Source organism: Entamoeba nuttalli (genome assembly GCF_000257125.1).
Source record: "Entamoeba nuttalli P19 unplaced genomic scaffold asmbl_3425, whole genome shotgun sequence".
NCBI lineage: Eukaryota > Evosea > Mastigamoebida > Endamoebidae > Entamoeba > Entamoeba nuttalli.
Genome location: NW_008576077.1, coordinates 1 through 12597, shown reverse-complemented (window position 1 = coordinate 12597; position 12597 = coordinate 1). Strand labels below are relative to the sequence as shown.

Here is a 12597-nt window from a genome sequence, read left to right as displayed (position 1 = left end):
TATACCATTTATTTTCTTTAAATAAATACTTAAATATTTAATTAACAATTTGTTATTTATGAAATAAAAGGAATAAAAAGAATTACTTTAAAAAGAAAATTATTTAGTAAAAATTTGAACAGTATCATCTTCTTGTAATAAATGGTCTTTGTTAACTTGTTGAGGGGAATGAGCAACACTATTACCCCATACCAAGGCATATTTAAAATCATTTAATAATGATTTGTTATATTTAAAACAAAAATATTCAACAGAAGAGGTGAGATAAGATAAAATTATTGGATGGTCAAGGTCTATAACTCCTGCTTTTGTCTTTGGATAAACTTTAAACAACCCAATAATTTCCCAAATCTTCTCTAATAATACGTCTATATTTTCTCCATCATCAGCAGAAATACATAGCCATGACTTTTCATTTGTTAATATCTCTTTTGTTTCATCATCTAAAACATCACATTTATTTAAAACAAAAAGGCATTGAATGTATTTTACATCACCAGTTAATGTATCAATTAAGTCTTGTTCAGTAATTCTTTCATTTGTTTTAATTTCAGCACTTTCTATAAGAAATTCCTTTTGAACAAGTTCAATCACACGATCTGTTGTCAAATCTGGTTGTTCACATGAACTGATAAATTTAATTCCTCCTCTTTCTTTTTTTTCAATACTAATGGAAGGTCGTTTCTTATTGATTCTTATACCAACTGCTTCTAATTGATTAACAAGAAGATCTTTTAACTCTTCTTCTTTTGTTCCATCGCAAAGAATAATTAATAAATCACATGTTTTAGCGATGTCAAGTCCTATTTTATTTCTATTCTTTCCTTTATTTCCATTAGAATTATCATTAATTGTAGGAATGTCAATTAATTCCAGCTTTTTTCCATCATTTTCAATTATTCCAGGAATGTATTTATACCCATTAGACTCATATTTTCCATCAGCATCTTCTTCTTTAATAAGTTCAAATAAAGTAGTTTTTCCTACTCCACTCATTCCAACGATACCAACACGAGAGTCTCCATAATCAAAACTTTTTAGCTCTTCTCCTGTAATACAACTTTCAAATTTAATTGGAGCTAACATCTTTTGATATTTAACTAATTTTCCTCTTAATAAGCAAATATGGTGCATTGTTGCTTTATTTACTTGTGTTCTAGACAACTCTAATTCAATATCATTGATTTTCTGTTGAATAGACATTGTTTATATAAAGAACTTCTTTTAAGAGGTGAAATATATTTATTAGTTAATTTATTATATAATTTATAATTTATTTTTTTATTATACTAATTTTCTTATTTATAAGAAATAAAATGTAATACAAAACATTATTTATTAAATAATAAAAAAAGTATTTTTCTTAAAAACTAGAAACTAAAAATTTTGTTTTTAAAGGATGAGTGAAGTTAAAACAGAAGATTATCAAAGAATTATAGAACAAGAAGAATTACCTTCACTCGAACTTTTAGAAAAAAAAACAAAAGAAGGAGAATGTGGACTTCATTTAATAATTAAAATGTGTTATAATAATATAACAAAAAATGAAAATAAAGAGAAGTATTTAGAAAGAATATTAAAATTTGTTATTGAAAAGAAAAACCAAATGTTAAGTGAAGAAAATTGTTTTAAAGAAAATGCATTTTCATTAATTGTTCAATTGTTTCCGTGTTATATTGAACTTCTTATAAAATATGTTCAATTTGATTCAAATATTTTACGAGTAATATCAAATAGTCCAAACCCACAAAAGTCATATGAAGCATTTTCTGTAGCAACATCTAAATTACCAGAGATAGCACAAAATTGTGAAGGACCACCAACAATTGAAGTACCAAAAGTGAGATGGTATTCATTAGAAGATAAGACAGATGCAGAATTTTATTCAGAATATAATGCAATTGTAGTTAATTATAAAAGTACTGGAACAATGTGGGCAACAAAAGATATTAAAAATCAATTGTTTGAAGGAAAATATAGAATTATTTCATTAGATGGAGGGGGTGTTAAAGCATTAATGCAATTATATGTATTAGATAGATTAGAAGAAGAGTTTCCTGGATTTCTTGCACGTACATCACTTTTTTGTGGAGTTAGTGCATCAAGTTTATTATCAACACAATTTGCATTAGGATGTGATATTAAAACAGCAATCAGATTATTTGAATTAATAACAAAATATGTCTTCATACGAAGAGTTGGAGGAGGGGTTTATGGTCCATTATATACATCTAAATATATGTTAAAATATCTTCAAGTATTTTATAGAGATAGAAGACTTGGTGATTTACCTCGAAATGTTTTTTTCATTTCAGTTTGTGCAAAAGCCCCAAGAATGGCTTCAGTGTTATTTAATAATTTTAATGAAGAAAATAGTAATATTAAATTAGTTGATGCTTGTATGAGATCTTCCTCTGCCCCTATATATTTTGATTCTTATGAAGGGTATCTTGATGGTGCTTTATTTGAAAATAACCCAGTCACTTGTGCGTTTCCAGTACTTTTTGGTAGAAATGGTGGAATTAATTTAAAACCAAAAGATGTAGTTTGTTTTTCTATTTCTACTGGTGCACCAAATATGCCTTATATTGACCAAAATGAATATCAAAAAGCTGGATTCTTAAAATGGGCACTAAGAACTCTTGACTTATTCCAATATGCAAGAAGAAATATGAGTACAGTAATTGGTCATGAATTATTAGGTGAGAGATACTTTAGACTAGATCCAAAAATGCCAAATAATTTACGTCTTGATAGAATTTCTGATTGTGATAAAATCATTGAATGTGGTAAAACCATTGATATTACTAGTCTTAAAGAATGGATAAAGAAATATTGGATGTAATTCATTTTTTTTAGTTAAAGTAAAATTTATAATCATTAAAATAATAAAATTATTAAATAAATCATTAAATTAACTACAAATAATTATAAAAATGAGGTATGATTTGTTATTTATTTTTATGAAAAATATTCTCTAAATAATTGTACAACATCACCCATTGTAGCTCGTTTATTTAGCTCTTTTTCTAAACATCTTTCAATTATGTCTTTTAATTCACTTGAAAGGAAATCATTACCAAATTCTTTTTCTTGTTCATAAGCAGTCATTAATAATTCTTTTGATTTATAAATTTTCCAGTTGATTACTTGAATCATTGTTACTCCAAATGCAAAAACATCGACTTTTGTATCATATTTTTCATGTTGAAGAAGTTCTGGTGACATATAAATTGAAGTTCCTGTTTCTTCAGAAAATTCTTCTTTATCTTTCCATTGGATACTAAATGTTCTTGCCTTTGAAAAACCAGCGAGTTTAACATTAACTTCCATTGATGACTCTAAAGAAATACCATAAATATTTTCTAATCTTACATCTCTATGAATTCCTCCATTTTCATGCATATAAAATAATGCTTTGGCAATATCAAAACATATTTTTGCTCTAATTTTTTCAGATGGCATTTCTCTTTCTGATATAATTTTATTTAATGGACCAAGTTCATAATAATCAAAAATTAAGCATTCATGATGAGGTAAATGACATGCCCCATAAAAATAACAAATTGTTGGGCACTTCATAGACTCAAGAACCTTTACTTCTCTTTCAAATAATTGATGATCTTCATTAGTACGATAGTCAATTATAACTGGTTTACCACGACAATACCCTCTCCAAATCATGTCTTTATATTCATTAAGTCCTAAAAATTCTCTCTCATCAATATCACAATTATCAATATAATCACTTATTTTTGTCGAAAACTCTATCTGGATTTTTTGTTTTTCAATACCTTCTTTTTTACTTTCTGCTACAACATAAAGTGTTTCATTGATTTTAGAACTACATAATGGTGTCATTCTCAATGTAAAATCATGAGCTTCATTTGGTTTAAGTTTATAAATTGCAGGTATTGGTTCGAGTTGATACTTGTTTGAATTTTTTCCTTTTTCAAAAGAAATAGTTATTTCTTTTTTACCAGTATTTGCAAGAATTAAAGTATCATTACATTGTTCATTGACATTTAGTTCTACAGTACTTTCATTTTCATTAGAAAATTTAAAATTACATTTGTTAATAAGAAGATATTTTGAACCATCACAGACTTTTAATTGGTTTTTAACTAATTTGAAATATTGTTTCCCAATGCTCTCCTTTTTTGCAAAGATAAAACTCATTTGTTCTTATTAGAATGAACACTTATAAGTTCTTGTCTTTTCATCCTAAAAGTGATTATTTCATGAAAAATAATTCCTGAAATCTTTCTTTTTTTCTATTTTCTTCTACATCTTTCTTTAAACATTCATGCTTTCATTTTTAGTTTTTTTTTTCTATTTTTATGTCATAGAATATCATTTTTCAAATTTTCTTTACCTTTGAGATTAGTTAAATTAATAAACTACTAAAGAGTATTATTAAAAATTATTATCTAAAATAAAACAACCCAATTCAAAGCAAAAAGCGGTTAATTAATTTAGAAACAAAACAAAATGAATTCTAAAAATAATACAAATATAAAAAATTTATTAATTATTTGAGATAATAATAGAAAAATTTAATGAATTATAAAAACAGACAATCTATTAACATTCCTTTTTATTTAAAGAAGTTAATTATTTATGAAAATTTTTTCATAAAAATACTAATAATAAAATGTTACTGAATCACTTCTTTTTCATTAATAAAGAAATGACTAAAACAAAAAAAGTTATTAACATTGTTTTTTTTTATAAATTAAAGATGTTTAATGGTATTATATACAAATTCTACAGAAAAATTTTAAATAACTTTGTATAATGAAGTAAAAGAATTGAATTTTGTTTATTTTAACAATATAAAAAAGTTAATAATTAAAGATCCTTCAAAAATTTTTATTTCTCATTAAAAAAAAATAAAATACAGAATTTTTTTTAAAATTGTTTTTATTTTAATTAATTTTAGTCATTTAAATAATTCTATTGATTGATATTTTTATATTTAATCTTTTTAAATTTCTTATGAGAGAAAATACTTTCCAATTAAATTTATAGAAATTTCAAGATAATCAACAATAACAATAATGTTATTAGACAGTTATTTGTTTAATTGATTAATTATAATAAGATTGAATGAAATTCAATTACTTTTCCTTTTTTAAATATTAAAATAATTTGTTAAAATAAAAAAAATTTTTTAAAAAGTTAAAAAAAAAATTAATTAGATTCAATCTTATTATTTAAACTACTTATCAGTTTATTATAAGTTTCAATAATATGCTTTGTTTGACTACCAACCCAAAAAACTTTGTTACATTTAGAACAAATCCAAAACTCATTAACTTCATTGTAAACACTTTCTAACACTTTGTCTTTAATTTCTTTTTTATCTTCTACTTTCTTATTTTTACCACCACAAACAGAACAACACATTTCATTAAAATTTAGTTCATAATCTAATGGAATAATTGTATGTAATGCAATTAATTGATTTATTGGAGTGTCTTGTTTAATTTTTACAGCATGTGGAATTTCTTTCCCTTTATATTGTAAGGTTTTATTTTGACGTTTAGCTTTATCAGTAATAATTTCGTACATTTGTTTGTCTCCTGTCAATAAGACTCTTCCTTCTTCTAATGCTTCTATAATGAGGTATTTATCCATTACACTTTTGCCATATTTCTCTTCATAGTCTTTACTTCCTTTACTATCAAAGCCAAGTAATCGAAGCCAAGTACATAATTTACTGTGCATCTCATCTACAAGAAACTTAATATTTCTATCAGTCATTTGTTGAATAACTTTAAATTGTTCTTTTTAATCCTCTTTTTTTATTGTTTATTCTTTGACTCTTCTTTGAGGTTTTTTCTTGAATAAGGTTTTTTAATTTAGAAGAAAAAGGATAAAATGAATAAGAGAAATTGACTAATGTTCAAATAATATTTCATTTTTTATTTTCTTTACCTTCTTCTTATGTTTTGTTTTGTCTCTTCTTTATTCTTTCATTTTCCTAATCTTATCTTTCATAACTCTATTTTATTGTCCTTTCTCATAATTTCACATCAAACTTTATGAATCTTAAACTTTCTTCATTTAATAATCAGGTTATTTATTTTTTTCTAGTTGTATATAAAAAAATTATCTATTAAAACAGTACCTTAGAAATAAGACATACAGTAGAAACAAATCTATTGATGAAGCTGAATAAGACATTTCTCAGTCTGTAAATATATTTATTACTTACCCTTTTTTAATCTCATTTTAGTTACTTATGTACTTGTACTTTTTATTGTTTTTAAAGTACCACCACCTAAGCGACTATATCTTACAAACGTGTTAAGAACTTAAATTTTGTAAGAGATAATATTTGTATTATAAGTTTTACATATTTTAAAAGAAATGATTATTTTACAATTACATAAACAAATGAAACAAAAGATGCAAATAACTAAAGTCTTTATTTTGAAAAAAAATGACAGAGAGTAAAAATCTTTATTGAGTTACAGAAAGAAAACAAACTATAACCAAGTGGTATTTTTATACCTCATAGACATAAAAAATTATTTTTATTTATTTTACAGAATATCATCGAAATGGATGATTGAGTGTAGTTTAGAAAAGAAAAATGAATAAGAAAAAGATAAAAATAATAATATGAAATTTAATTAAAAGGCTATGTAAACAAGAGATTTAAATCCACTGAAGAGCAATAAGATGGTTAATTTTTAAATCCATAGTAAAATATTGTTGTGGGTATTGAATTGTTCCATTAATCAAATCATAATTTTCAAAAATATCATCTTGAACATGAATGTAACCATTTGTTTCTAAAGTAAAAGCATTATCAATTTCAAAAACATGAAAATCTTCAGAGCAATCAAATAAAACAAGGGGATTGTTATCATTACAATGATCTAATGAAGTTCTTTGTAATAAAGCAGTATTTCCATAACAGTCAAAAACGAATAAAATGAATTCTTCACTTTTTATAACAGTTCTATGAGTATTTATATATGGGATTAATGTTTGATCATAACAACCGAAAATATCTCCAGATTCCGTTGTGACAAGAAGCATAATATTTTCTTTTCCACAAATCTTAGCATTAAGTTCTCTTGAAGACAATTCATCTGAATTAGAAGAATAAATAATATAAGAGTCTCTTTTTCCAGTCCAACTTTTTAATTCATTAATTTTTGCAGCCCCAAAAGTTTTTTTTACGATTGGAGATGAGATAGGATTTGTCATAGGAAATGTAAGAGAAGAAGAAAAAGAGTAATTATCTGATTTAGGACATCCTTCTAAAGCAATAAAAATTGGATCGGTTCTATTACTAGGAAGTATTCGTTTTAATTTCTTATCTTTTCTAATTAAATCTTTTGACTCTTGAAATACACAACTTTGAAAACGTTTTAATTTATTTCGGGGATGAATATGATCAAAAGTTTGTCCAGAAGAGTTAAATGAAGTCATTCGGTTACGTGCATTATTTGAAGGAATAAAACTATCAAGATCACTTGAAAATTTATTCAAATGATATTGTCTAGTAGAAGAAGAAGAAGTAGAGTTTTCGGAGTTTTTATCTAATGTATCAATTCCATCCATATCAACTTCAAATTGTATAGGAGGATCAAGTTGCATTATATTAATTGGTGTAGCTTGTAATTTACGTTGTTGAGAGACTTTATTACCCATAAAGAAGAGTAATAATTAAATGAATTGAAAGTTTATACAATAGTATTTTTTTTTTTTTTAATAAAAAAAGATTAAATTAGTATTTTCTTTTTTTTTCTTCATTGGTAATATCTTCTTTCATTTCCACTTCTCTTTTTAAGTATTGCTGTTGATAACGAAATTCTTTCTCTTATACTTAAGTAAAAATAATTTTTAAGAATCTTTCGAAGCATTATGAATTATCTTGTTTTATTTTTTTGTCAAGTCTACTTTGTAAATTTCTATTTGATTCTTGTAGAAAACTACTTGAATTTAAGTATTTAATTTAGAATTAATTTTATTAAAACGTTAGAAGGTTTAGAACGAGATTCGTTACAAATTAAAAAAACTCATTCAAATATTTTCCATTGCAAATACACGTCACTTAATTTCAAATTATAATTAATAATTTTTGAGTAAAAAATTCATGATTTGAAGACATTATTGAAATCAAACAAAAAAATTAGTTGTTTTCTAGAAGAAAGAAGGAATAAAAAATTAATGAAAAAGAGAAAATAGTAACGAAGAGAATTAAAAAAAAAAAAGTAATTTAAATTTTAAATAAAAAGATATTTTTTTATTTTTTAATAAGAAAGAACTATTACATAATATAAAGATTTTAATTAAAAAAAAAAAAAGAAATGTAAAAAAATGAACAATGATCAATTCAGACAATAACCTTAAGTTGTCTCATTTTAGTATAAGCGTCTTGGATTAATTTAGTTCTAATTGATTCATCCTCAATAAAAGCAGCTCTAAAAGAATTCATAATTAATTCTACTATTTGTTCATTTGAGAATCCAAATAAATTAGTAAATAATTCATCTTCACCACTTAAAGAACAAGAACTAACTGTAGTATTATCAGTATTAATAGTACAAGGAATTCCTAATTCCATTAATTGTAAAATTGGATGATCTTCCATTTTATTGATAGCTTTAGTTTGAATATTACTAGTTAAACAACATTCAACAATAACTTTATTTTCAAGAACATTTTTAATTGTTTCTTTATTTTCTAATAATCTTACTCCATGTCCAATTCTTTCTGCATGATTTTTAATTGCATCATCAACACTTTCATATCCTGCTGCTTCTCCTGCATGAATAGTAATATGAATTCCATGATCAAATGCATATTGACAAGCTTTTTTATGTTTTGATGGCATAAATCCATTTTCTGGACCTGCAAGATCAAATCCAACTACATGATCATTTTTAAATTCTACAGCTAATTGTGCCGCTTTTAATGATTCTTCTTCACTTAAATGTCTCATTGCACATACAATTAAACGTACAACAATACCATATTTCTTTTCTGCTTTTTTAACTCCAGCAATACAAGCTTCCATTACTTCTTTCATTGATAATCCTTTATTTGTACTTTGAATTGGAGCAAATCTAAATTCTACATAAGTACATCCATCAAGATATGCATCTTCACAGCACTCAAACATAGTACGTTCAATATTATCTTTTGTTTGTAATACTAAATTAATAATATCAAAAGCTTTTAAATATTGAACAAGAGATTCACAATCATTAGTCATCATTACTAATTTATTTAATTCATTTAAATCATATGTTGGTAATTCTATGTTTTGTTCTTTAGCTATTTCAATAATAGAACTTGGTCTAATACATCCATCATAATGACGATGTAAATCAGCTTTTGGCATTTGTTTGAATAAGTCATGAGTAATAGTTGTAGTCATTCTTTTGTAATTTGAAATTCCTTTATTTTATTCTTTTCCTTTAAGTAGATTATTTTTGTTTCTATTTTATTCTTTAGTCTTTGAAACGGTTTAATATCTCTTCAAATATTAAATGGAAGAAACTTCCGTTTACTTCGTAAGAGTAAAAAGAACGTTTAGATTACAATGAATTGGTTCTTATAAAAAAAAGAAACTCTTAATACTTCGGTGTCAAATATTCAGAAGAAAGAAGAAACTAATAGAAGACATAAACAAAAAAAGAATAATAAAATAAAAGAATCAATTAAAAATAAGAAAAAGTGTATTAGTTGTAGAAATGAAAGAAGATAATAAAAAAATAGTCATTCACTTGAAGAAGAAGATGAACTATCAAATGGATTTATTTCAACATCTTTTTTAAAATTAATAACTACTGGTTTTGTTTGACTTAAACGATTTATATTTCTATTTATTAATCCAAATGATGAAGGAGAACATGAAACAGATGGACTAAAATGTGATATTTTTGAATTAACTGTTCTAATTTCACGTTGTTTTACAACACAAAATAAAATATCATTTGATTGTAATAAATAATTCTTTTTTGAATATAAATGATATTTTCCATGTTTTTGTTTTAATATTCCAAGACATTTTGCATTTTTTTCTAACATAAATTCAAAAATTAATTGAAATGGATAATTTACCATTTCAGGAGGTACTTGAACACTAACAACTGAGACATCACTTGTTACAGTAGAAAAGTCAAGCCATACTCTATTATTAAATTTATAACGAACCATATTACAAATCATTTCTGGTGCATAACAATTAGAAAATGTTGTTGCAAAATCCTTAACAAATCTTTCACTTTCTTGTTTTTCAATTTCACAAATTATTGGTATTTTTATTTTAGGTGTTAATTTCATTTTTACTTCATTTTCTGTTTCTAATAATATTTTTTTCTTTTCTATTACTGATTGTACAATTGTTGCTATTATTATAACATCACTTTCATCTTTTCCAAGTCTATCACTTGGTAAAATCATTATTGTTGTTGCTTTCATAATATTTAATTTTTCATAAAATGTTTCTTCATGTAAATTTCCAATTATAACAAAGAAATTTTCAATATTACTTAATACCTTCCAATCGGCTTCAATTTCTTTTAAATCTCTTACTGCTATTATTAATAGATCATCATTTCGTTCTCTAAATTTTCTAAGAATTAATTCAACTCCACGATGATATCCAACAACTAATTTATGATATGAACTTGTTACTTTATTAATAATACAACTTGACATAACTTTCTTTTTATGAAAAGTTTGTGGTTGGTTTTTAATAATTTTTGTTGGTTCTTCTTCTGAAATAAAAATATCAGAATTAATAACTGATGATATTTTTTGTTCTTTAATTCTTTGATATTTACTTTCACTTGAAATAATAAATATTCTATCTTTTGCATCTAATTGTTTTGAACAATTAAAATATTCAATTCTATCTCCTGACATTATTCCAACAATAACACATCCTAATTCATTCATAATTATTTTTTCTACTTCTGTTCCAGTTTTACCAATAAAATATTGTGGTGTTTTAAAATTTCTTAATAAATTAATTTGACTTTTACGTGTTTTAATTGAAAATAATGACCTCATTACATCAATATAATGTGGAACACACATTTCACCAGCTAACATTAATCTAACATATTCTTCACATAATACTTCTGCTCCTAATGTTTTAAATACACTAAATAAATCAGGTTTTTTAATATAAACGAATATTGGACATGAACATATTTGAAATAATGTTTTACATCTTAAAAAAGTAAGTTGATCATTTCCATCTGATGTTAAAATTACTTGTTTTGCTTTTTCTGAATTAGATTGATGTAAATCAAATTCATTTTGTGAGTCTCCATTATAAAAAAAACGTTTATATTTTCTTTTTGATAATACGCGATAATCAAATTTAGGTAATAATGCTACCATATCACTTTTAATTTTAGGAATAAAATATGGAAGTAAATGTGAATCACCAGTATAAAGAACATGTTTATTAGCATAAAACAATCGTGATTGTGTTCGTTGATTTAAAGCAGTAATAATTTGACCTAATCTCATTGGAAATATAAAAAAGAAAGCTAATATATACAATGTACAATAAATTCTTCCAAGACTAGTTTGTGGATACATATCACCAAATCCAACTGTAACAATTGTTACAACACAAAAATAAAAACAATTATGAAATTGATGAAAACTATTTGATGGATTAAATCCTTCTAATAAATGAAAAATAGAAGCAGAAAAATAAAGTAAAGACAATAGAAATACAATAGTATTTGATATTTTATCTACAATATGAAATAATTTTTGATTTTCACCAACCCAAAAATAAACTAATGCTTCAGAAAGTAAACAATCAAGATATAATACTCTAAAGAAACAAAGTGAATAAACATGACTATGATTTTCCCAATTATGAAATATTGATTCTTCTGTAATAACATAATAAACTAATGGTATAAATGTAATAATAAGAATAGATAATGATATTGGAAGCATAAATCTTTGAGTATGTAAATTTACAATACATTCATACATCCATGATATTAATAAATAACAATTTACAATAAATTCAATATATAATAATGGTTTCATTTCTTCTGGTTTATCAAAATATGTATCAATAATATTAAGTATACATAAAAATAAATTCATTAAAATATCAATTACTATTACAATTCCTGTTACATACGATTTTCTTAACCATCTAATAAATTGAATCGTTTGTTCTTTAAATGGTTTATTAATTCTTGTTCCTCGATTATTACTTGATTTATTTTCATTCTTATTATATGAATCAAATCCATGTGCAACAGTTGTTTGAATGTTAATATCATCAATTCCATTTGTAATCATTTCAATCTTACTTCCATTCATATGAATTTGATGATCTTGAATTTCTCTTATTTCCTTCTTTTGTTTTTTTTTTTTATTTTTTTTTAGTTTTAATTTTACTTCTTTTTATTATTCTTTTTATAAATACAAATTTTTTTAAAATATTTTAAAAATAACTTGGTTTATAAAAATATTTGAATTTAATTCCTTTTTTTCGTATTAAATGAAACCAAAAAAGAAACCAAAATAGAAAATATTGTTCACTGAATAAAAAATTATAATAAAAAGCAATTAATTAAGTATTAA

The 12597-nt window shown here is 24.0% G+C and overlaps 7 protein-coding genes across 7 annotated transcripts; 1 reads left to right on the top strand and 6 right to left on the bottom strand.

Moving 5' to 3' along the window:
- Window positions 1-99: 99 nt before the first annotated feature.
- ENU1_067900 (GTP-binding protein, putative) lies at window positions 100-1203 on the bottom strand (the record flags this gene model as incomplete). The annotated part of the gene is made up of 1 exon (XM_008858344.1): window positions 100-1203. The coding sequence occupies one exon, from the start codon at window positions 1201-1203 to the stop codon at window positions 100-102; it is 1104 nt and encodes a 367-aa protein (XP_008856566.1).
- A 196-nt stretch (window positions 1204-1399) lies between these two features.
- ENU1_067890 (patatin family phospholipase, putative) lies at window positions 1400-2845 on the top strand (the record flags this gene model as incomplete). The annotated part of the gene is made up of 1 exon (XM_008858343.1): window positions 1400-2845. One exon carries the CDS (start codon window positions 1400-1402, stop codon window positions 2843-2845), a length of 1446 nt encoding a protein of 481 aa, XP_008856565.1.
- Window positions 2846-2961: 116 nt separating this feature from the next.
- On the bottom strand, window positions 2962-4179 carry ENU1_067880 (protein kinase domain containing protein; the record flags this gene model as incomplete). The annotated part of the gene is made up of 1 exon (XM_008858342.1): window positions 2962-4179. One exon carries the CDS (start codon window positions 4177-4179, stop codon window positions 2962-2964), a length of 1218 nt encoding a protein of 405 aa, XP_008856564.1.
- A 1014-nt stretch (window positions 4180-5193) lies between these two features.
- ENU1_067870 (hypothetical protein) lies at window positions 5194-5766 on the bottom strand (the record flags this gene model as incomplete). Its single annotated transcript, XM_008858341.1, has 1 exon — window positions 5194-5766. One exon carries the CDS (start codon window positions 5764-5766, stop codon window positions 5194-5196), a length of 573 nt encoding a protein of 190 aa, XP_008856563.1.
- A 900-nt stretch (window positions 5767-6666) lies between these two features.
- Window positions 6667-7671, bottom strand: ENU1_067860 (hypothetical protein; the record flags this gene model as incomplete). The annotated part of the gene is made up of 1 exon (XM_008858340.1): window positions 6667-7671. The coding sequence occupies one exon, from the start codon at window positions 7669-7671 to the stop codon at window positions 6667-6669; it is 1005 nt and encodes a 334-aa protein (XP_008856562.1).
- Window positions 7672-8356: 685 nt separating this feature from the next.
- On the bottom strand, window positions 8357-9403 carry ENU1_067850 (adenosine deaminase; the record flags this gene model as incomplete). The annotated part of the gene is made up of 1 exon (XM_008858339.1): window positions 8357-9403. The coding sequence occupies one exon, from the start codon at window positions 9401-9403 to the stop codon at window positions 8357-8359; it is 1047 nt and encodes a 348-aa protein (XP_008856561.1).
- A 341-nt stretch (window positions 9404-9744) lies between these two features.
- Window positions 9745-12333, bottom strand: ENU1_067840 (calcium-gated potassium channel protein, putative; the record flags this gene model as incomplete). Its single annotated transcript, XM_008858338.1, has 1 exon — window positions 9745-12333. The coding sequence occupies one exon, from the start codon at window positions 12331-12333 to the stop codon at window positions 9745-9747; it is 2589 nt and encodes an 862-aa protein (XP_008856560.1).
- Window positions 12334-12597: the final 264 nt, after the last annotated feature.